At 44.0% G+C, this 23,167-nt stretch overlaps 2 protein-coding genes across 11 annotated transcripts in view; one reads left to right on the top strand and one right to left on the bottom strand.

The window, feature by feature from the left end:
* Positions 1 to 3,295, top strand: part of ARHGEF2 (Rho/Rac guanine nucleotide exchange factor 2) — a 32,772-nt gene extending 29,477 nt beyond the window's left edge. For all 10 annotated transcript variants that reach the window (XM_036860964.1, XM_036860991.1, XM_036861002.1 and 7 more), the window contains one exon: positions 340 to 3,295. In XM_036860964.1, the coding sequence (XP_036716859.1) occupies positions 340 to 413 (74 nt within the window). In that variant the 3' untranslated portion in view covers positions 414 to 3,295. The remainder of the gene's footprint in view (positions 1 to 339) is intronic.
* A 1,384-nt stretch (positions 3,296 to 4,679) lies between these two features.
* On the bottom strand, positions 4,680 to 6,089 carry RXFP4 (relaxin family peptide/INSL5 receptor 4). The gene is given in 2 exon segments (XM_036868066.1): positions 4,680 to 5,788; positions 5,791 to 6,089. Coding segments are annotated over 2 exon segments (1,113 nt in total). The 5' UTR covers positions 5,926 to 6,089; the 3' UTR covers positions 4,680 to 4,810.
* Positions 6,090 to 23,167: the final 17,078 nt, after the last annotated feature.

The raw sequence follows: 23,167 nt of genomic DNA, 5'->3' as shown, positions 1-23,167 counted from the left end.
GAAGTAGATTTTCAAAGTAAAACAATTTCAAAGCCCTCCAAGTTCTTATACAGGAAATACAAAATAACCCAAAGCTACTGTGACTTCATGTAATACTAATCTTAACATATTTTGTATTTTATTAATCAAATTGTGTCTCCATATACTTACCAAGTACTTAGGTGTGGATACCTTACTTTGTTGACAGAGGTTTTCCCCTCACCCAAGGATTACAGACCTCTGCCCTCCCTCACAGCTCTCTGAGCTCCTCAGCCCACAGACGGGGAGGCGTCAGTGTAGGGGTTCAGTTGATCACAGGAGCATCTGTTCACTCACTAACTTTGCCCCGTCCTTCTTCAGACTTCACCCGAATGCAGGACATCCCAGAAGAGACTGAGAGCCGCGACGGGGAGCCTGTAGCTTCAGAGAGCTAAGGGGGCCCCTCCCCCCACCCCGTGTCCCCCTGAAGAACATTACTGAGGGAGGCAAACCTGGGGACTCCAATCTGCCAATGACGAGGGAACTTTTGAAAGAACTGCTGATTGTCCTTGCCAGCTCTTGGGATCCTTGGACACGCGGGGCCATTTAGGAAGCTGGGGGTATTAGGCCACAGTGCCCCCTGGTGGCATCCAGAAGCTACACTGCAGATGCCAATTTTTCATGCCTTCTTCCCTCTACTTTAGGAAAATTTATTTATTTATTGTTTATTAGTTATGGAGGGAGAGGGGAGATTTAGAGGACCAGGGACATGGGAACCAAGCCATAGGGATCAGGGGGCCTTGTCCTTTAACACTACTGGGGTTTATTCAGGCTTAACTGTGCAGCTGCTGGGTTCTAGCCCTGACACCCCTCCTGAGCAACACCCATCTTTGAGGAGAGGCTGCAGCCATAAGACCCTACTGCCCCTTCAGGAAGGGCTGTGGTCAGGGCCATGTCCCTCTCCCCTTCCCCTCAACCTCTTACTGCTGTTCCCCCTTCTCTCTGTCTTCTATGGAAACCCCAGGGAGATAACCTGGCTTCCTAGAGTTGATGGAATACAGGTTGAGGTGGCCATAATGGTTTGTTGGGGGGTGAGGGGAAAAACTCACAGGGACCAGAATGTTTTTTTGTTGTTGTTGTTTTCTTTTTTGTACCAAAGCCAACTGCACGTGTTTTATATTTTTAAGAGAAGATTGTAGGCAATTAGAAATCGCAGCCCTCTATCTCTACATCTCGGAAGAACTTGAGGGATGGGGGGAACAATGACTTCTCCACTCATCTATAGTACTGGGGGACCCATTTTGATCTCTTCCCCAGCCATTTGGAAAAACAGTTCTTGGGTGAGTTGGGAAATCTACAAACCCTGACCTCATCCCCCACCTCAGCAACCATGACCTGAAACCTCTGCGTGAATTTGGGGGATTTTTCAATGGACCTCCCCCCCCCCACACCCCAGTGCCTGCCAGCCCCAGCCAGTTTTCTGCAAATTTGATTGTTTAAAAAAAAAAAAAAAAAAAAAAAAGATAAAATGGGGAAAATTAAAGTCCTGGAACCCCAGGAAGTACTGTCTGTTAATGTCTGCCAGTTCTGAGGGTGCTGGTGAGGGGGAGAGCCAGGCAATGACGTGTGTTCCTCCAAAAGGAGCCTCTTCCTCTCCCAGGAAGGGTGACTGCCTCCCTGAAGACAGGGGGCGCTAACAAAAGAAACCGCTGCCAACCTTTTTTTGTTGTCATCTTTGACGCTCACAAATACAAGGATAATAATGAAGGGGCACTTAGGTTCCAGTGGCTGTTGGAGGTTCCAACATTAAAAAACTTGTTTTCATCTCATTTGCATGCCATGCTCAGGAATTGCATCAGCCTCTTGCCCCCTTCCCTCCCTTTCAGCACAGTTCCTGTTAGCCTCTCCCCAGAGTCATTCATTTTCAGGTTCAGCCCTCACTCTGCCCTTGTTCTTCACAGTGCCAGAGCCCTGGTTTAACCTTTTTAAGACGGTTCCCCTCCTAGGAGCTGCTCATTTGCTCTTTGCCATTTTGAGAGGCAGTGAGAGATTAAGTAGGTTTCAGTTCTTGTTTTTCGTTAATTTTTTGCTTCCTGTTTCTGGTTAATACCCTGCTCTGGGGCTGTAGGGGGAGGGGTGAGAGAGTCTAGAGTTGTATAAATGCTGGCATAGTGCACAGACCTCTGTTGGAGCCCATGGAGTAAGATGGGAAGGATGGGGCCCATGACCTCAGCTAGAAAGAGGAATTGAAATCACCTGGGGTGGGGGGCTGGCCTGGGGGCACAGCCAGCACCCTCCACTCCTGTAATTCTCATCCGTCAGCATCTGGCCTTGACAAGGTGCTTTCTCATCCATAACGGAATCTGTGAGGTAGGAATTGTTCTCATTTCATAGACAGGGAAACCTGGGTGCAGAGGGTTGCCAGCCCAGCAGAGGAGCCAGGAAAGGGCCAGCCCTCCTAGCTGCAGTTCTCCACTTCCCCTCCTAGGCTGCTCTGCCGAAAAACACCAGAGCTCCAAAGTTTCCAACACGATGGCCCATGGCTCAGCTGTGTGCCACGTCAGCTGGAAGCAGCTGGGACCCAAAGTTGTAAAGGCAGAGCAGTGGGATGTTAGCATCCAAAGACCACCAGGAAAGGGAATGCAGGCTCCTCCAGCATTCTTAGAGATCCAGTGAAGGATGCTGGTCAGGAGTGTAACGGATACCTGGGGACGCAGAGCCCAGAGCATGGGTTCCGAGAAGCCCACAGCTCACAGGAGAGCTGCTCTGTCCCTCCTGCCGCCCCTGGACTGAAACTCCCTCTTCATCCTTGATCCCAAAACAAGACACACATTTCTCTGACATGGTAGTTCCTCTGAGATTAGTCCCTCTCTCACGTCTTTCCCATTCTGTCCGTTGTCCCCTCTCTATTCCCATTTTTGGAAACTCAGTCTTACTCTCTGTCTACCCTGTTGGCAGTTTCACAGCGCTCTGGCTTGAGCTCCAGGGAGCCAGGGCCCAGCTTCTTGCCACAGCAATGCCTCCTTTCCATTGCACCCTCCCCTCCCTCTCCCATCCCAAAGGGTGGGTCTGCATGCATTCATTCACCTCTGACTTGGACCTGTTTAAACTTTGTCAATATTTACCTCCGGGTCCCATAAAGCCCATAAAGCAGCGATGCCCCCAGAGGAGCCAATATCCGGAGCCCCAGCAGGGCCATCAGAGGAGCTGCAGGGGGTGGGAAGAGGGGCACTTGAGTGGTGGAGGATTTTCCATCCTGAATTGGCTGGGAATAGATGTGGATTTTGGAACCGTTTAAACATTATCAAAGAAAGAAAATTAAACATCAAGAGGCTAATTAAATCTCTTTAGCATTTGCTTAATATGGTGTGAATTAGGCGGCTCTTTAGAGCCTCTTCTGTTCAGCAACTGGATGGAGCTGGTGCAGGCGGTGCCCCCTCCAGAGGGGGCTCCACTCACTCAGGAGGCGCCGTGCCCAGCTGGGTTCAGACATGTCAGACCTTGGGGTGGGGTGGGACAATGGCAGTGGGAGCTGCACCCCATTTTCTCTCTGCCACCTCCCTCCTTCCCAGGGGCTGCCCCCACCGAAAGTCCCTTCTGATGGCTAGCATTTATCATTGCTGGGTATCTATGGATACAGAAACCAAAGGGGAACCCCCTGCCCTGGAGTGCACACCTTCAAGAGGGGCCTGAGGGGCCAACTCCTCACTCAGTTCCTTATGTAAAACTTTCATTTCACTCCAGAGCATGTAAAAATTCCAGACAAGACCTTTATGGCTCCTTGTCCCTGTCTCCCAGTTGCCCCCTTATTTCTTCCTTTTTTCTTCTCTCTGTCTCCATTTTACATGGGGTGTAAGAATAACAGCTAAAACTCTATTTCAGGCACTGTTAAATCCTTAACAGCCCATTTTAAATTGAGAAAACAGGTACAGAGAAGTAAAGTAACTTACCGAGGTCCCTCAGCTGGTTAGTGTCAGACCTAGGATGTGAATCCAGGTGTTCTGACACCTGAGTTGATGCTCTAAGCCCTTGGGGGAGGAGGAAGATCAGCACCTGTTCTGTGGTTCCCACTCCTCTAGCTGCACATTCAGCCTCCTCTTCTCCCAACCCCCTTCCGCATTTCTTGCCTCCCTATGCCCCACCCACATCCTCAGCTTGTCCTTATCTTCACTTCTCCCTCCAAATCCTGATTTAAGGAGAGACACACGGGTACTCCCAGCCAGCAACAGGGGTTTGCACTCCGAGCTTGGCTGGAGCTAGGGATCCAGCAAGACCCCACACACAGCAGGGAGAACTACAGCTTTTGCAGCTGAGGTGTCTGTGGGCGCCAAGTTTCTGTAGACACTAATGAGATGGTAAGAAGGTAGAGGTGGCCAGAGGAGAAGGGCATATTTGGCCCCAGCACCAGAGAAGGGCAAGGGTACACCCCATTTGAGGTGAGGGAGGGAGGGTGGAGGGGATAGAGGGAGATAGACACTGACCTATGACCCAATTAGTCTAGAACCCTTAGGGAAATTTTCCTGGGAATTCTCACAGAAGGCAGAAATGGGGCAAAGAATCCTTTGGGCCACCTTGACCTGGAGGTGGAACTGAGATGAAAGGTGCAGACACTTTGTGGATGCTCCAGAGGTTTATTCTCAGATCCTCATCATTCCCATCTCCACGTGGAGACTTCCACTTGGTCATACCCAGCCCTGACCTGGGTCCCAGCCTCCCTGTTCCCCCATAGCCAGAGTTGGGGATCAAAGATCAGACGTTCCCTGAGGGTGTTGCATCGTGGCAGAGAGGCCAACCTCTCTCTCCCTAGGCTGCGTGGATCCCCACAAAGAGGAGGGGGCTTACGTTGCCCCCTTCACCCAGGTGTCCCTTTGTCCAGGTTGGTAAGCCTGGTAGAAGGGCCACCCTCCCAAGGGGTGCTCTCCATCCACCGCCTGCCCACCTCCTTTAGGGCCACCTGTTCTACCCAGCCCCGGCCCTGGGGCCACAGCCTTGCTCACAGATCCCTGAAGGTGTCTGCCAGGGCCCACCAGGGCTCCCGCCTTAGGAAGCAGTACGGCATGGGGTTGAGGCAGCTGTTGCTGTGTGCCAGGCAGGTGGTGATGAGGAAGACATAGGTATGGATGGTGTAGAAAGTGCTGTCCCAGGGCACCAGGTCAGACTTCACCAGGACACCCCAAAGAGGGACCACGTGACTGGGGAACCAGCAGAGGAAGAAGGAGGCCAGAAGGATGCGGATGGAGCGGGCCACGACCCTGCTGTCCTGCCGTTGCCGCCACCGCAGGAAGGCCAGCAACAGCAGGTAGCTGGTGGTGATGATGCCCAGCGGCACCATAAAGGCCAGGACCACCCTCTGCAGCTGGTAGGCCCCTAGCCAATACCTGCTGGGGAAGCGCAGCAGGCACAGACGCACGCCAGTCACCTCGCCCTTGGCCCCAAAGACAGCCGTGGGCACTGTCACCAGGGCAGCTGCCACCCACACGGCCAGGGTGGCCACACGGGCCCAGAAGAGCGAGAGGTGGGTGCCAGGTCCTGCAGCCATGGCCACCACCCAGTATCGGGCAACACTCAGCACCGTGGTGAGGAAGATGCTGGCGTAGATGTTGAGGACGGTGGCTGTCAGGACCATCTTGCAGAGGGCACCTCCGAAGGGCCAGTGGAAGTCCAGTGCCGACTCGGCTGCCTAGAAGGGGAGAGTGAGTGCCAGCCCCAGGTCTGCCAAAGCTAGTTTAAAGACAGAAGCGTCAGAAGGTGGGCAGGGGGCTCGCCGAGCGCAGTTACCCAGAACCCAGAGCACGGCCAAATTTCCCAGCAAGCCGATGGCCCCCCCCCCCCGAGCCCATAGGCCAGGGCAACCCTCAGGGCTAGGAATCCAACAGGCATCATAGCTTCACCAGCACTCAGCACACTGCCTCCAGAGGTGTTGACCCAGAAAGCAGGCGGGGGCACAGAGGTGCTGGGCGTGGGCATCGCAGGGCATCAGACGTCGGTGGTGCTGGGCAGAGGGGCCAGGGGTGCCTGCCAGACTGGCAGGGGCCACCTAAGGCTCTCAGCAGGACCGTGTAGATCTGAGCGCTTCTCTGCTTCTCTCGGGGCCTCTGGCTGCCTGGAGGCCCAGCCCACGCCCACACCTCAGGGGGCGGGCGGTGGAGGGACGACCTGCCACTTCTCTGTTGGTCTTGGTGGTGGGTGGGGCAGAGTGAGAGAGAACCTGAACGTTGGGATAAATGTGTTTGTGTTTGTGTACAGCTCTATGCAGAAGAGGGTGGGGGGGAGGGAGAATGATCCCACAATGCAGGGCAGCCCCAAGCCTCCACTCCAGGGAGAGGCCCACAGATACCCCATCTCAGGGATGACAGGAACCAAACTGGAGCCCCCTCTAATCCTAACAGTGTTCAGGGGCCCCCTTCTCTGCAGAAAATGCTCCCTTGGAGCCAGGAGGAAGGGGCCTGGGAGGGAGCATGGAGGCAGGGAATAGGTATTTGAGAGAGAAAGAGCAGAAGTTCTGGAGTCCCAGATCTGCTCCTCACTCGCTGTGTGACTTTACTCCCGAGCCTCAGTTTCCTAGCTTAAATTTTTCGGGTAAAAGTCTCTGCTTTACGGGATTGGTGTGGTAAAATGAGATAACACATGAAAAAGCACTTTATACATTGCTATTTGCATGAGTGATTATTATTTCAAAGGAAAAGTTGGGGGTGTTTGTGGCACAAGGGAGCAAGGTACCGACCGAGCAGCTATTATCACCATGCCCAGGGAACAGTGCCAACTAAAACACAGGTTGGAATTCATTGCAGCATCAAGTGACTTTGAGGCTAAGGGCAGGGAGGAAAAGGGGAGAGGAAGTCACAGCTTCCTGTTCCCTCCCTACTGGGAACACAGCCTATGAGGACCTGAGCAGGCCCGGGGCATGCCCTCAGTTCTCTTCTTGCTAAGAAGTCCTGTAACCTCTACCACTCCCACTGCCATTTCACCCTTTCCTACTCTAATCTGTGGAGACAGAGGTCAGTGGTACCCCTACTCTCTCCTCCAACCCCCAAACCCCCTTTCAGAGCTGTGGATTCTGAGATATACCCTTACCACACCTCATCCTGTCTCCCCATGATCTCAGTCCTAAATGGAAAAAGTGCATCATTGGGTCCTCCCCTTTTGTGCCCGTATCCCTATCCTTTGCAGGATTTGCAGTGATGGGGGAAAATAGAAGACGAGGGGTGAGGGGCAGGGTGTAGATAAAAGAATGAGGCTTTTTCAAAATATTCAGCACCTTCCTGTCCTCTGCTAGCTAACTAAGATGTTTGACGTTCAGTTCCCTTGAGTGCTAGGGGAGGAGAGGGGCCCTTTCAGGATAATCAACAATGGGTTTGATGAACCCCATAGGAGAGACCCAGGGGTGAAAGAGATTCAGACTGGGTGCCAGGATGTTTGGGTCCTTCAGCAAGGGATGGGTGTGAAGGGGGTGGCCGCAGGGGAGTGCCCAGCCCAAGTTCAGGTGAGCCCCAGGGGCTACCTCCTGGCCTCAGGGACTGCTCCTTTGTGACTTGTGCCAATCACTCCCTCTCTCAGGGCCATGTTTACTCTTCCACCCATCCTGCATCACTTTGTCCATTTGGCAGCCACGATGCCTTTTAATGCACTGGACCTATTGTCTCTTGGCTTGGAAAACAGAAGCTGGGTCAGAATTTCAAGGTTCTGCTTTCCATTTGAAATATCCGGTCCTCTGATCATTTTTTTTTACCTTTATTCTTTTCTAATCTAAATCCTTTCCCTTGGTCTGAGACTATCAACACTCCTTTGTGGTTATGTAGAGAGGTGGTGCCGCCAACTGACCAACTTTAAGAACTTCACTTTGGGCCCCTTCATTTTAGTATTTTGTTAGTTTGTTCCTTGATTCATCCATTCATTCACTAATCACAGCATTTCTTGAACACTTACTATGTGCCAGGCACTGTGCTAGATGCTGGGGAGATGAAAACATAATATGGTCCCTATCCTCATAAAATATAATAAGCTTTTTGAGATGGGTGGGCTTTTCAGATCATCTAGTTCAGTTTCTCATTTTATAGGGCGTGAAAGTGACTTGTCCAAGGCCACAGGGGAAGTAGTGGCAGAGTGAGGATTTGAGATAAAAGTCTTCTGACTCCTAGAATCTAGCTCTTTCCAGTACATCACAAAACCCTTTGGGCATTTCTTTCCACCTCTAACCTCTTCCCCTTCCAGAGTGCCAGAAGTGCCAGACCCTGCCCTTGGGAAGCGCCAAAGGAAAGAGCAGCAGGATATGGACAGAAGGATAGCAACAACTCTGCTTTCCATGGCCTCTTCCCCCACAACTGCTGGAGGAAGAGGAGGAACTGGACCCAACAGAAATGCTTTTGCCATCTCTCACGTTCATATTACCCTCTAGAGCCATACTTTTCCAGCCCCATTTTCTTTTTTTTTCTTTTTTTTAAAATTGATTAATTAATTTATTTTTGGCTGTGTTGGGTCTTCGTTTCTGTGCGAGGGCTTTCTCTAGTTGCGGCAAGCGGGGCCCACTCTTCATCGCGGTGCGCGGGCCTCTCACTATCGCAGCCTCTCTTGTTGTGGAGCACAGGCTCCAGACGCGCAGGCTCAGTAGTTGTGGCTCACTACTGGGCCTAGTTGCTCTGCGGCATGTGGGATATTCCCAGTCCAGCGCTCGAACCTGTGTCCCCTGCATTAGCAGGCAGATTCTCAACCACTGCGCCACCAGGGAAGCCCCCCATTTTCTATCTCAGAATCCAAGGACCTGTAGTGGTAGATTACAGTGTCTCCCTTTCATAAAAGGGACTTCCAACATCTGGGCCTTCCCCTCAGTCACCTGAATACCCTCCCCTCCCTCATCCACATGTCTTTTCAGCCCCACATCCCTGTCCTGCACTCCAAAGCCTAGGCAAAGAGGAATTGGGGGAGGTGGCAGAAGAGACTGAGTTATCCCTCTACAGAGCATAAAGAGAAGGGATCTTGGCATTTGTATTTATGATAGTGGAGACTGAGACTAGCTGCTTGGAGGACTACAAGTGGCAGGAGGAGGGGACCTGCGCCTAATCCAGATCTCTAACCTCACATCAACCCAATCAGCCACCACCTCTACTACTTCATGTGTCTGTCAAGAGCTACTGGAGAAAATCCTCCAGTCTTGGTTAAGGGGCATGGGCAGCTTCAGTGCTAAAGGGCAACTTCTGAATCAATCTCTGTCTCTCTCAACTTTATATTTTGGAAGAGCTTTATATTTACAGAAAAATTGCAAAGGCAGTGAGAGTGATCCATCTCTTTTATTTTCCACATTAAGATGAAGCTGCCAGAGCATCAAAAATAAAAAAATCTTAAGAGATAAATCTGACAAGAGATGTACCAATACTTGTACACTGGAAACTACAAATCACTGCTGAGAGAAATTTAGAAGATCTTAATAAATGGAGAGGTATCCTGTGTTCATGAGTTTGAAGACTCAATAATAAGATGTCAGTTCCCCTCATAATGGGTCTGTAGATTCAATGCAATCCTAGTCAAAATTCTAGCAGCCTTTTTAAAAGAAATTGACAAGCTGATTCTAAAATTCATGTGGAAGTGCAAATAGCCAAACGATTTTGTAAAATAGCCAGAACAGTTTAGTAAAAAGATTATAAAGTTGGAGTACTCATGTATCCAATTCCAAGCCTTTAAAGCTACAGTAGTCAAGACAGTGTGGTATTAGCAAAAGGACAGACATATAAATCAGTGGAATTGAGAGTCTTGAAATAGGCCCACATATTTACAGTCAACTGATTTTCCACAAAGGTGCAAAGGCAATTTACTAAAGAACACATAGTCTTTTCAACAAATGATTCTGTAACAACTGAACACCCACATTAAAAAAAAACAGCGTGCATGAGAGAACTTCAGTCCCTACCTCGCACCATGCACAAAATTTAACTCAAAATGGATCATAGATCTAAATGTAAAACCTAAAACTCCAAAACTTCTAAAGGAAAACAAAGGAGAAATTTTTTATGACCTTGGGTCAGGCAAAAATTTCTTAGATACAACATCAAAAGCACAATCTGTAACAGCAAAAAATTGATAATTGGGCTTCACTGAAATTAAGAACTTTTTTTTTAGCTTATTTTTTATTGAAGTATAGTTGGTTTACAATGTTGTGTTAGTTTCTGGTGTACAGCAAAGTGATTCAGATATATATAACATCTTAATGGAAAACCCTGAACTTTCTGGCCAACCATATATACACACACACACACACACACACACACATAGGGTATATACGCATATATACACATATGTATGTATTCTTTTCATACTCTTTTCCATTATGGTTTATTACAGGATATTGAATATAGTTCCCTGTGCCATACAGTAGGACCTTGTTGTTTATCCATTCTATATATAATAGTTTATATCTGCTAATCCCAAACTCCCAATCCGTCCCTCCCCATCCCCACTCCCCCTCAGCAACCACAAGCCTAGAATTTCTGCTCTTTGAAAAACACTGTTAAGAGAATGAAAAGATATGCCACAGACTAAGAAAATATTTGCAGATCACAGATCTTATAAAGAACTTGTACCTGGACTTCCCTGGCGGTCCGGTGGTTAACACTCCATGCTTCCATTGCAGGAGGCATGGGTTTGATCCTCGTCGGGGAAGATCCCACATGCTGCTTGGTGTAGCCAAAACAAACAAACAAAGAACAACAACAAAAAAATTGCATCTAGAATATCTAAGGAATTCTCACAATTCAATAATAAGAAAACAACCTTATTTTTTAAAAGGGGTAAAGGATTTGAACAGATAGTTCATCAAAGAAGACATACGGATAGCAAATAAACACATGAGAAGATGCTCAACATCATTAGCCTCTAGGGAAATGCAAAGTACAACCACAGTGAGATAATACTACATTCCTATTAGAATGTCTAAAAAAAAAAAAACTGACCATACCAAGAGTTGGTGAGGAAGTAGGGTACCAAAACTTTCATACATTGCTGATGGGAATATAAAATTATATGATCACTTTGTAAAACAATTTGACATTTTCTTAAAAAGTTAAACATATACTCCATATGTCCTAGTCTTTCTACTCCTAGGCATTTACACAAGAGAAATTAAAGTACACATTCACATAAAGACTTGTACACCAGTGTTCACAGCAGCTTTACTTGAAGTAGCTTAAAATGGGAAACAACTCAAATGGATAACATAATTTTCTATCAACAAGTGAATGGAGGAATAAATTGTGGTATGTTCATACAATGGAATGGTACTCAACAATTAAAAGGAATGGATTACTGCTATATGCAACAGCAAGCATGGAGGAAAGAGCCCTGATGGCTGCCAGGCCATGGTTGTCCCTTCCCGTTTGCCTCACTGAAGCATCTGTTCCTCCTCCATCTGTTCAACATTCCAGGTCCATCTACAGTGCAGCCAAGTCCTGCCTGCCCCAGCCTCCAATCCTAGCAGTGTGCCCCTCTGAAACAGGACAGCCTCGTTGCTGACTCCATTTGCTCTGGGCCAGGTTCACTCTAGAGTGCCCCACACTGGGCATCCCAGGCTGTGGCTCTGAGCATCCTAGCCCTTCTGTCTTCTAAGGCCCCCTACATGAAAGGTAGGTTTCCATTTCAGATGTCAGGTATTCACCTTCCTGAGAAAGGAATGGGACAGATGCGTCCCCACGCACGTCGATGAGCAGAGGCTCTTTCCGGGGCCACTGTTCTAAAACCAAACAGAGTTTAAGTCTTCAGTAATGGACACTGCTAGTCAATTTCTTGGTGGGATACCCTGCTCTACTCTATACTAACATTGGTATCTGACTACAACTTACAGTTTCCAGCCTCAGAATGAGGCTTCGGCAATGCATGAAAATCTTTTCACATGTCCCTGATCAGCTAGATCTTTCATACATTCATCCAAAATGCATTTCCTGTGCATCTGGTAAGTGACAGGCACCATGCAGCCCTGGGATACACAAAGATGATTAAGACATAGCTCCTGCCCTCAAACAGCTCACTCTTAGTAAAGGCAACATAAACAATACTTGTAAATACAGCATGAAAGGTGCTATACTAAAGATTTAATAGAGCGTTCCAAGGTACTACAAAGGAAGAGGTGTTTAGCTTTACCTGGGATAGTCACAGAGATGAGTTTTGTACTAAGCCTTGAAATATCAGTAGATGCTTGTCCAGGGAAAGGGCATTTCAGGTGATGGGAACAGTATGATCAAAGACATGGGGGTATGCAACTGCATGCAGAATCTGGGGAAATGCAAGTGTTTCAGCATGGTTGGCACAATAGTGTGTGTACCAAGGAAAAGACCAGGAAAGATGGGTGGAGGAGGCAATAATGAGGTTATGGAGGACCTTAGGCCGGGCAGAGAAGCTTGGATTTTATCCTGTAGAATAAGAAGCCACTAAAAGCTTTTAATCTAAACAGTGACAGAATCAGATTTATTTTTTAAAATTATCTATCTATTGACAATGTGAAAGACCATTCAAGGAGGTTGAGAATGGTAGGAGAAGAAATATCAATTAGGAGGCTTTTGTAAACAGGGGCTGGGATAGTTAGGAAGTAGAGGAGGGAAGAAATATGGATTATGTTTAGGAAATAGAATCAAGTGACTGGGGATGTAAAGTGACTAAGAGCAGGGAGGAATTAAGAATGACCACCAGTGTATAAGCTTGGGGAATTAAGTACATGGAGGGTACATGAATGGGTGGCTGGATCGATGTATAGCAGATGTATAGCACTGGCATTAGAAAATACAGGAGGAAAAGGAGGTTGAAAAATTTGTGAACATTTGGGTATAGTGATCCAATATGCAGTTGACTACATGGTCTGGAAAGAGACCTGGTCTTGAAGATCTAGACTTAGAAGGTTTCAGTGGAAAGTTGTTATGAGTAAGCTCATAGAAGGAAAGGTCCAGTAGCTTTGTGACCATGTTGGTTGCTTTCATAGCATCCATGTCCCCCTCTTCCTTTCTAAAGAACCTAATTCTGTTCCAGTATCCATTCCTCCCCAATTCTGTTCTGGTATCCATTCCTCAAGAGCCCAGATGACTTGGAGAAAGCTAACTCCATCTCCAGCTCTAGGAGTGGATCCTGATTAGTTTAAGCCCATCACAATGTAACCATCCTCTTGACAGTAATTGGTTCAAGAGTCAAGGATTAAGCCAATCAACACGTGACATTATCCTGGTAAGTGTTATTAGTCCACAGGTTGGTCCAATCAGACTGAACTGGGGGAAGGATTTTTATTCTAGGAGTGGCAGAGAGGATTTCTTTCTCTTGCTGGACCTAAACATAGAAACATGTGCCCCAGTTGGTGTTGGCCATCATCTTGTCAGCATGAAGGAAGCCAGTCTAAGGACAAAGCCTTCCCATGGAGGCAGGCAGAGCAGAGAAGCTGAGCGTACACCATCTATGGACTTGTAGCTATGAGAGAGAATACATTTATTATTGTTCAAGACATGTTGAGTTAGGTTTTCTGTTATTTGTTATGAGAAGCACCCTGGTTCAAGCAGAAGGGAATGCAAGGTAGATCAGTAAATAGTATTTTTTATGGCAGAAGGAACCAGAAATGTTCACTAAATTTATTGCTTACTACAGTAAGAGAGAGACATGTTAGTCAGACGTTATCTCTATGGGCAGAGCAGACTGTAAATCTTCTAGCTACAGGATTTGGGGAAGCTGGAGTTCAGGAACTGGTGGATTTTCAGAGGTATAACTAGATAGATATCATCCATAGAAGATGATTACTCTTATGAGACTGCTGTTGATTGGTTGAAGATTGTCTGACTTTGAGAAATGAGGGGCTGACACTGGACGGTGTTCACTAAGGTGAGTTGTTCATTGATTCAACAGATTTAAAATAGGTTCTGATGGCTACAGAATAATCAAATCAGTTTTTCTTTGAGCTTGTGGGAATTTTTTTAATTCCCAGGAAGAAGTATTCCTCTTCCTGTCCAAGAGCAATCTCTATATCTGTTCTTAAATCCTTCTCTTTCCAGATCCTGCTCCATCAGTCATTCTCTTCCTCTTGGGTTTTCTGCAGTTCCTCTTTTATTGCAAGGAACAGAAACCCCCTTGAGTTACTTCTAGTGCTGAAACCTGTATCTAAGGACAGGTTGATGTTTATTATACCAGAGTCCTTCAAAAATCCTCACCGTTTTGCCTACCTAACCCTGCCTTCTCTTTCCTATCTTCACAGCAGCGGGTGGGCATATTGGCATGAACGAGTAGAGCCAAGAATGCATTTTTAGAGTTTCAGTAGATCTGAGTGGATTCAGGTGAGATAATGGGAAGACAATACAGTACAGCCCTCGGGAAGCAAGTTTTATTCCTTTTGCTTTTCATTTGGTTCCTGTTTCTGCTTCTCTCAGCGCACCTGCTCCAGTCTCCTGCTTCTCTTTGCAGACTAGCTCCATCTTACACCTTTTAGAAAATAAGCACCCAGGCATCTGATGTACATTACTAGAGGAAAGCACAATTACAAAAAATTTCTTAATTAAAAGGGAGAAAATACAATGTATCCTCCAGCATATCAGCACCATATATTGGTCAAATCCTCAGAGTTATTTTACATCCCTCAGCTCAGCACACCAGCGTTGTAGGGCAAGCATTCCATTGATACTGTAGGGGTACCCACGGGTGGGTGACAGTGTGTTTGAGGACATGAGTGAATTCCCAGCACCAGTTTGCTGACTCACATCCTTAGATGTGGAGAGAGTTCCTTAGTCAAAACATTTGATTACATCATTTTTGCTTATTGGGAAGTTTTCCTTTCACCGCTGATCTTTAGATCATCCCTGAGATAGTCACTGATAAAAATTTCCCCCCATGGAACAGAGCTCCTAAAATATTTCTTTTCTGCCATTATCCTTTGTACTTGGGATTAAGAATCTCTGGAGAGGTTGAGATGCCTTGCCATGTTGATCTGAGTCAAACACAGGACCCAACAGTTCAGGCTTGGTGTTTTTCTGGCAATTCAGTTCTTACAGAACTTTAGTGGGTTGCCTCTCCTTTTTGCTTCTAAGGGTGCCATGTTGTTTTTCCTATTGTTTTACTGTTGTGATAGCCTTCTTTTTCCTTTTTTTTACTTTTGGTATTTTTTTCTTTTGACATAATTACAGATTTAGAGAAAGCTACAAGAATAGTACAAAGAATTTCTGTATCCCCTTTACTCAGATTCCCCGAATGTTAACATTTTTTTCACATTTGCTTTTTCTTATAAGTTTTTTTTTGTTTTTGTTTTTAAAATTTATTTATTTATTTATGGCTGCGTTGAGTCTTCATTGCTACACGTGGGCTTTCTCTAGTTGCAGCGAGTGGGGGCTACTCTTTGTTTCGGTGCATGGGCTTCTCATTGCGGTGGCTTCTCTTGTTGTGGAGCACAGGCTCTAAGCGCGCGGGCTCCAGACGCGCAGGCTCAGTAGTTGTGGCGCACGGGCTTAGTTGCTCTGCGGCACGTGGGAATCTTCCCGGACCAGGACTCAAACCCGTGTCCCCTGCATTGACAGGCAGATTCTTAACCACTGTGCCACCAGGGAAGTCTGTAAGGGTTTTATTTGAACTCCAAGCTGTCACTGCCTTGGAGTTGGTAGATGGCCTAATACTACCTAAATGAGCACCAGGAAATGCACAGTCATTGGGATTCATATGTCAATTTTTTTTTGGCCATGCACTAAACAGGAAGAAAAAATGACCTCAGCCTAACCTCTCTTACTTTAGAGAGACTTTTTTCAATTAGCAATATAAAGAAGTGCTATTGAATGGAGTTTAGAAAATCAGACTTGGTTGTACCCTTAGAGAAATTTTGTTGGGGGAATTCAGAGAGAACTTTAAAATAAATGAACTCGGACTTCCCTGGTGGCGCAGTGGTTAAGAATCTGCCTGCCAATGCAGGAGACACGGGTTCGAGCCATGGTCCAGGAAGATCCCACATGCTGCGGAACAACTAATCCCGTGTGCCACAACTACTGAGCCTGCGCTCTAGAGCCCGCGAGCCACAACTACTGAGCCCATGTGCCATAACTACGGAAGCCCGCGTGCCTAGATCCCGTGCTCTGCAACAAGAGAAGCCACCGCAATGAGAAGTCCGCACACTGCAACTAAGAATAGCCCCTGCTCACCGCAACTAGAGAAAGCCAGCACGCAGCATCGAAGACCCAATGCAGCCAAATAAGTAAATAAATAAAATAAATGAACTAAGCATTTGACTTAAGAAACTAGAAACAAAATAATACCAAAAGAAGAAGATAATTAATAAAAACAAAACTTTAATATACTATTGATGAATTGATGAACATACTGATGATTAAAACTAAATCATGGGTTCTTCAAAAAGGTGAACAAATAGACAAGACCCTGGCAAGGCTAAGGAAAATAAGAGAAAAGAAAAAAGAGAGAAGAGAAAGAAACAACCATACAAATGAGATTAAAAGAATAAGAGACCTTTAGTCAAATTTCATGCAAAACATTTTAAACTCTAAGTAAAATGGATTTTTTTATCATTATTATTATTATTTTTTATTTTTGGCTGTGTTGGGTCTTCGTTTCTGTGCGAGGGCTTTCTCTAGTTGTGGCAAGCGGGGGTCACTCTTCATGGCGGTGCGCAGGCCTTTCACTGTCGCGGCCTCTCTTGTTGCGGGGCACAGGCTCCAGACACGCAGGCTCAGTAGTTGTGGCTCACGGGCCTAGTTGCTCCGCGGCATGTGGGATCTTCCCAGACCAGGGCTCGAACCCATGTCCCCTGCATTGGCAGGCAGATTCTCAACCACTGCGCCACCAGGGAAGCCCCTGGATGATTTTTAAATGACTAAAATTAACTCAAGAAAAGTAAGAATTCTGAACAGATGAATAACCACATAAGAAATTTGAAAGATTTTCAAGTATCTATCATTAAAAAGCTTCCAGATCCAGATGATTTTATAAGCAAGTTCAGTTCCACCTTCAAAAAAAAAAAAAATCTAAGTTATTCAAAGTATTTTAGAGCATAGGAAAAAAAAATGAAAGGGCTGCCAACTAGTTTTTCAAAGCTGGAATAAATCTACAACTTGATTTTTTAAAGTACCAAGACGTCACCTATGAACACAGATGCAAAACTCAAAAACAGAATAGCTGTTACGGGTTCGGGACACACTACCACAAAATTTGGCAACTTGGCACACTGAATATTTTCAGCTGAAGGACTTTGAGAAACAACAGGTGTAGGAAGGGCTTTCTAAACTTCCCCTGAAGCAGGTCATCAGACCCTCATGTGAGAGGTGCCCTCCCTATACCCAGAGGAAAAGAGCATCCTTATTTCCAAAATGGAAGGACACTAAGAAGAATCTGAACAAACACGCTTTTCTCAGTTTCCCCCAAATTACCATTGTTAGCTCACATCCCTTTCTGTCCTTTCATATTTTTTCCATGACTTTCCACTCTAAATTAAACCTAGTATAAAAACTCTCAGGATGGACTTCCTGGTGGCACAGTGGTTAAGAATCTGCCTGCCAATGCAGGGCACACGGATTCAATCCCTGGTCCAGGAAGATCCCACATGCCGCGGAGCAACTAAACCCGTGCGCCACAACTACTGAGCCTGCCCTCTAGAACCCACAAGCCACAACTACTGAAGCCCGCACGCTTAGAGCCCGTGCTCTGCAGCAAGAGAAGCCACAGCAATGAGAAGCCCACGCACCACAACAAAGAGTAGCCCCCGCTCGCCACAACTAGAGAAAGCCCACTCACAGCAACGAAGACCCAACGCAGCCAAAAATAACTAAATTAAAAAAAAAACAACTCTCAGGTTTAACCATTTCTTTGGATCTTCGTCTCCTTATGAAGCCTCCAGTGTTACATAAAACTTATACTGTGTTATACTGTGTTAAATAAATTTGTATTCTCTTCTCTTGTTAATCTGTGTTTTATTACAAAGACTCAGCCAAGAACCAAAAAGGGTAGGAGGAAAATGCTACTCTTCCTCCCCTACATAAGCAAATCAAATTCAGCAGGTCAAGAAGGGTTTATTCCAAAATGGAGGGAGAGTTCAATCTTAGGAAATGTAGCATCAGAGCTGTTTACAATATGCATTAAAGAAAAAACTAACCTACCAAAAACAGATTTGCTAAATCTTAACACTCACTTTTTTTTTTTTTTTGGCTGCATTGCTGCACGTGGGCTTTCTCTAGTTGTGGCGAGCAGGGGCTACTGTTCATTGTGGTGCGCGGGCTCACTGCGGTGGCTTCTCTTGTTGCGGAGCACGGGCTCTAGGCATGCGGGCTTCAGTAGTTGTGGCATGTGGGATCTTCCCGGACCAGGGATCGAACCCGTGTCCCCTGCATTGGCAGGCAGATTCTTTATCCACTGTGCCACCAGGGAAGTCCTTAACACTCATTCTTGATGAAAGTGCTTAATAAAATTGAAATAGAAGAAAATTTCCTAAACATTTACAAATAATATTTATCAGAAGGAAACATTATATTCAAAAGTGAAAGTGCATTTCTTCAAAGAAGATATACAAAAGGCCAGCAAGTATATGAAAAGATCATTTGTCCTTAAGGAAATGCAAATGAAAACCACAATGACATATCATTTTGCACTCATTGGGATGGTGATATATATAAAAACAAACCAACAAAAACAGAAAATAATAAGTGTTGGAGAGGATGTGGAGGAATAGGAATGCTTATACATTTCTGGTGGGAATGTAAAATGTTGTAGCCCTTTGTTTTGGTGACTCCACAAAAGTTAAATCTAGAATTACGATATGACCCAGCAACTCTACTCCTAGATATAAAATCTAAAGAGTTAAAAACAGATACTTAAATATTTGTTAATGAACATTCACAGCAGCACCATTCACAATAGCCAAGAGGTGGAAACCCCAAATGCTCATCAACAGATGAATAAGTAAATTGGGGTATATACATCTGATAGAATATTATTCAGGCACAAAGAGGAATGAAGTACTGATACATGCTACAATTAGGATGAACCTTGAAAACATGCTAAGTGATAGAAGACAGACACAAAACACCTATATTGTATGATTACATGAAATATCCAAAATAGGTAAATACATAGAGATAGAAAGCCAACTGATGGTTACCAGAGGATGGGAGACAGGGAAGAATGAGAAGTGATTGCTTATTGAGTATGGGGTATCTTCTGGGGTGATGAAAAAAGTTTTGAAACTAGACAGAGGTGGTGGTTGTGCAACATTGTGAATGCACTAAATGCCACTCAGTTGTACACTTTAAAATGGTTAATTGTACTTTAAAATGTATATCTCAGAAATAACTAAATTTCCTTGTCAATTGCATTATTATGAACTTTCATCAAATCTTTAACCATGGTCATTTTTAAGTCTTTTGTCATTTACAGACAGTTCTGGGTGTACTCTGATGCTTTTGCAAAAATGTTCCTATAAAAGGGTTTCATCTTCGAGCAATTCATGGAAAAGACTCTGACAAGTACAGGTTTCTGGTAACTGACTATACTGCTAAACTGAATGAATAAATATCTTCAGAACTCTAATGGAAAACTGATGAATTCATAAAAGTGCTAACAAAAGATCAAGATGAAAAAAAATTAATTACATGGGACTGAGTGAACTGATGAGGATGATTATAATTTTTGTGACTTTCTGTTTGAATTAATAAAAAAAAATCCCACAAGGACTCAGAGGCAAAAAATATACAAATCAATTTTCACTGCAAAGTAAAGGAGCTGTTACAGTGGAGGATTACTGGACTGAATGTCAATATTAAGACATAGAAAAAATATATATATATATGTGTCATCTTGGGCATGTTACTTAACTTCTTGTCTCATATGTAAAATGGGATAGTAGTTGTATTGTTGGGAACTTATGTGAGATAGTATATGTAATGTAGAACACTTAGAATGGTATATGGTTCAACCAAAGACTATATATGTGTTTGCTTTCTTCATGGTATTTTATTGTGTATATGCAATATCATTAATTTAGCTAGTTTCCCATTGATCAATGTATAGCATTTTCAATTCCTCTGCTATTCCAATGTTGTTGTCAATATCCTTACATATCCATTACCATTGGCAAAAACAACAAAAAAAAGATAGTCTCCTTATTTTTCTCCTAAAAGATTAGCTTCTCATATTTAGATTTTCATTATTCTTATGGTTGATTTTTGTATTTGGTTTGTATTAGAAATCTATGACTATTCCCACTGCCACCCTTAAGTAAAATAAATCACCCTTAAATTAAAAAAAATAAAAATAAAATGGTTAATTGTATGTTATGTGAATTTCACCTCAATTAAAAAAACATACACAAACAACACTATACTGCATATTGTTTATGTATCTGTACAATGTTGTAACAATATAGAAACACGGACAGGGAGAACAAACAACAAATTCATGATACTGCTGGCTCTGGTACGGGTGATGGGGAGGACAACAGGACTAGAGAAAATAATTAGGGGATCTAAACAGTATTTGTTAAAGTAATCAACAGTATGCCTTTTAACAAAAATAAAGACAATCTGCAGTGAAAAGGAAGTGAAATTAATGTCAGAAACAAGAACGTTCAATCACCACTAGTTTTCACTATTTACTTTAGTAATAATAAAAAAGAGAATCTCCCAAAATAAGTGGTACAAACATTAGAAATTAAGTAAAGATTAATTTTATTGATACATTCTTTGTAAATTGTATCTTATACCTAGAAAATAATTAGAAACACATCCCTTTAGTATTCTAAGAACTTTTATTATTAACTCACATAGCCCTCACAACAACTCTGTGAGATAAGCACTATTATTATTAGATCTCCCTTTTATTTATTTTCTTTTTTGGCTGCACCACGCGGCTTGCAGGATCTTAGTTCCTCAACCAGGGATTGACCAGGGTCCTCAGCAGAGAAAGTGAGGAGTCCTAACCACTGGACCGCCATGGAATTCCCTCATTATCTCCCTTTTAAAGGTAAGGAAGGGACTTCCCTCGTGGCACAGTGGTTAAGAATCCGCCTGCCAATGCAGGGGACACGGATTTGATCCCTGGTCCGGGAAGATACCACATGCAGCGGAGCAACTAAGCCCGTGCGCCACAACTACTGAAGCCTGCATGCCTAGAGCCCATGCTCCGCAACAAGAGAACCACCGCAATGAGAAGCCCGCGCAGCACAATGAAGAGTAGCCCCTGCTAACCACAACTAGACAAAGACCGCAGGCAGCAACAAAGACCCAATGCAACCAAAAATAAATAAAATTTTAAAAATAAATAAATAAAATAAAGGTAAGGAAGCTGAGGCTCAGAAGTGAAGTAGGTCACAGCTAATTCAGTGGCGATTTTGGGAAATAAACATAGGTGGCATGTGCTCTTGTCCATTATACTATTTTATCAATCCAAGAGATTTGGCTACAAAATTATTAGAACTATTCAGAGTTTAGCAAGGTAGCTGGATAATATAAAAATCAATAATTTCTTTTATATCAACAATAAATTGTTTAAAATGACAATTCAAACGTCTTTCAAAATAGCAGTCAAAAATTTTAAATACCTATGAATATATTCAAAAAGAAAGGAACCAAAATCCAGAAGAAAAACACTGTAAGACTTACTGAAGGGCATAACAGAAGACTCCAAAAAATGGAAAATCATACGACATTCCTGGGTGGGAAGAATCTTGTGAACTTGTCAATACTTCCCAAGTTTAAAAATAAAGAAAATGCATAAACAACAAGGATTTACTGTATAGCACAGGGAACTACATTCAATATCTTGTATTAACCTATAATGCTTCATCAAAATTAAAAAATGTTTATGCTTCAAAGGACACCATCAAGAAAGTGAAAAGGGGGACTTCCCTGGAGGTCCAGTGGTTAATACTCCATGCTGCCAATACAGGGGGTGCGGGTTCGATCTCTGGTCAGGGAACTAAGATCCCACGTGCTGTGTGGCCAAAAAAAAAATTAAAAAAAAATAAAGTGAAAAGACAACCCACAGAATGGGAGAAAATGTTTGCAAGTCATATATCTGAAGGGACTTGGATTCATAATAAATACTGAACTCTTACAATTTAACAGTAAAAAGATAAATAACCCAATTTTAAAATGGGCAAAGGATTTGAGTAGGCATTTCTCCAAAGGAGATATGGAAATGGCGAGTATCTATACACAGATGAGTAGATAAACAAATTGTGGTATATCCATACAATAGAATATTATTCGACCATAAAAAGGAATGAAATACTGATACTTGCTACAACATGGATGAACCTTGAGAACATTATGTTAAGTGAAAGAAGCCAGACACAAAAGGTCACATATTCTGTGATTCCATTTACATGAACTGTCCAGAATAGGCAAATCCACAGAAACAGAAAGTAGATTAGTGGTTCCTGGTGGCCGGCGGGAGGGGAAAATGGGAAGTGACTGCTAATGGGAGCAGAGTTGCTTTTGGGGTGATGAAAATGACCTGGAATTAGATCATGGTGATACTTGCACAACTTTGTAAATACACTAAAAACCAATGAATTGTACCTGTAAGCTACCCTTTTAAAAAGAGTAAATTTTTACGGTATGTGAATTATAGCTCAATTTTTTTAAAAAAGGAAAAAAAATAAACACAATGTAATTTTTGTCATAATCCCAACAACACTGTATTTTGGGGAGACAACACAAAGGGAAAACGTTTTTTAATCTGAAATTCATTTGTAAAAATACACCTGTCAGAATAAGCAAAGAAATGTAGGTGTATCCACTTGCCCTAACAGATATTAAAGTAGGTGTAAAATTATTGTTATAAAAGCATTACAGCAAAGGAAAAAGTAGATTCATGCAATAGAAAAGAATGCAGAAATATTATATATATAATTTCATATACAATAAAGGTGGCGTTTGTATGGAAGGGACATTTATATATAAAATGTTGAAGGGAAAACACTATAAACTTGGCTTTTAAATGAATTTGTATTCTGTTAATCCTATCAGAATGTACTTATTTGAAAAATAGCATTGTATTTTATTTATTCAGTCTAGAGACTCCTTGCTGCTCCAAGATACCCTACATGTTGGAAATCTCTGGCTTTTAGAATCAACTCAGATTGCACCCAAGGGCTTTCCGGAGCCCGCCCCACTCTCGGACAGTTCAACCGTTACGTAGGCAGAAACCCGGAAAACGGTGTTTCATAACCTACGCTGGATCATTTCTCCAGCCCTCACCCGCACGTTTAACTTCCGTT

Source organism: Balaenoptera musculus, chromosome 1, assembly GCF_009873245.2.
Source record: "Balaenoptera musculus isolate JJ_BM4_2016_0621 chromosome 1, mBalMus1.pri.v3, whole genome shotgun sequence".
NCBI lineage: Eukaryota > Metazoa > Chordata > Mammalia > Artiodactyla > Balaenopteridae > Balaenoptera > Balaenoptera musculus.
This window is presented reverse-complemented; position numbering and strand designations above follow the sequence as displayed.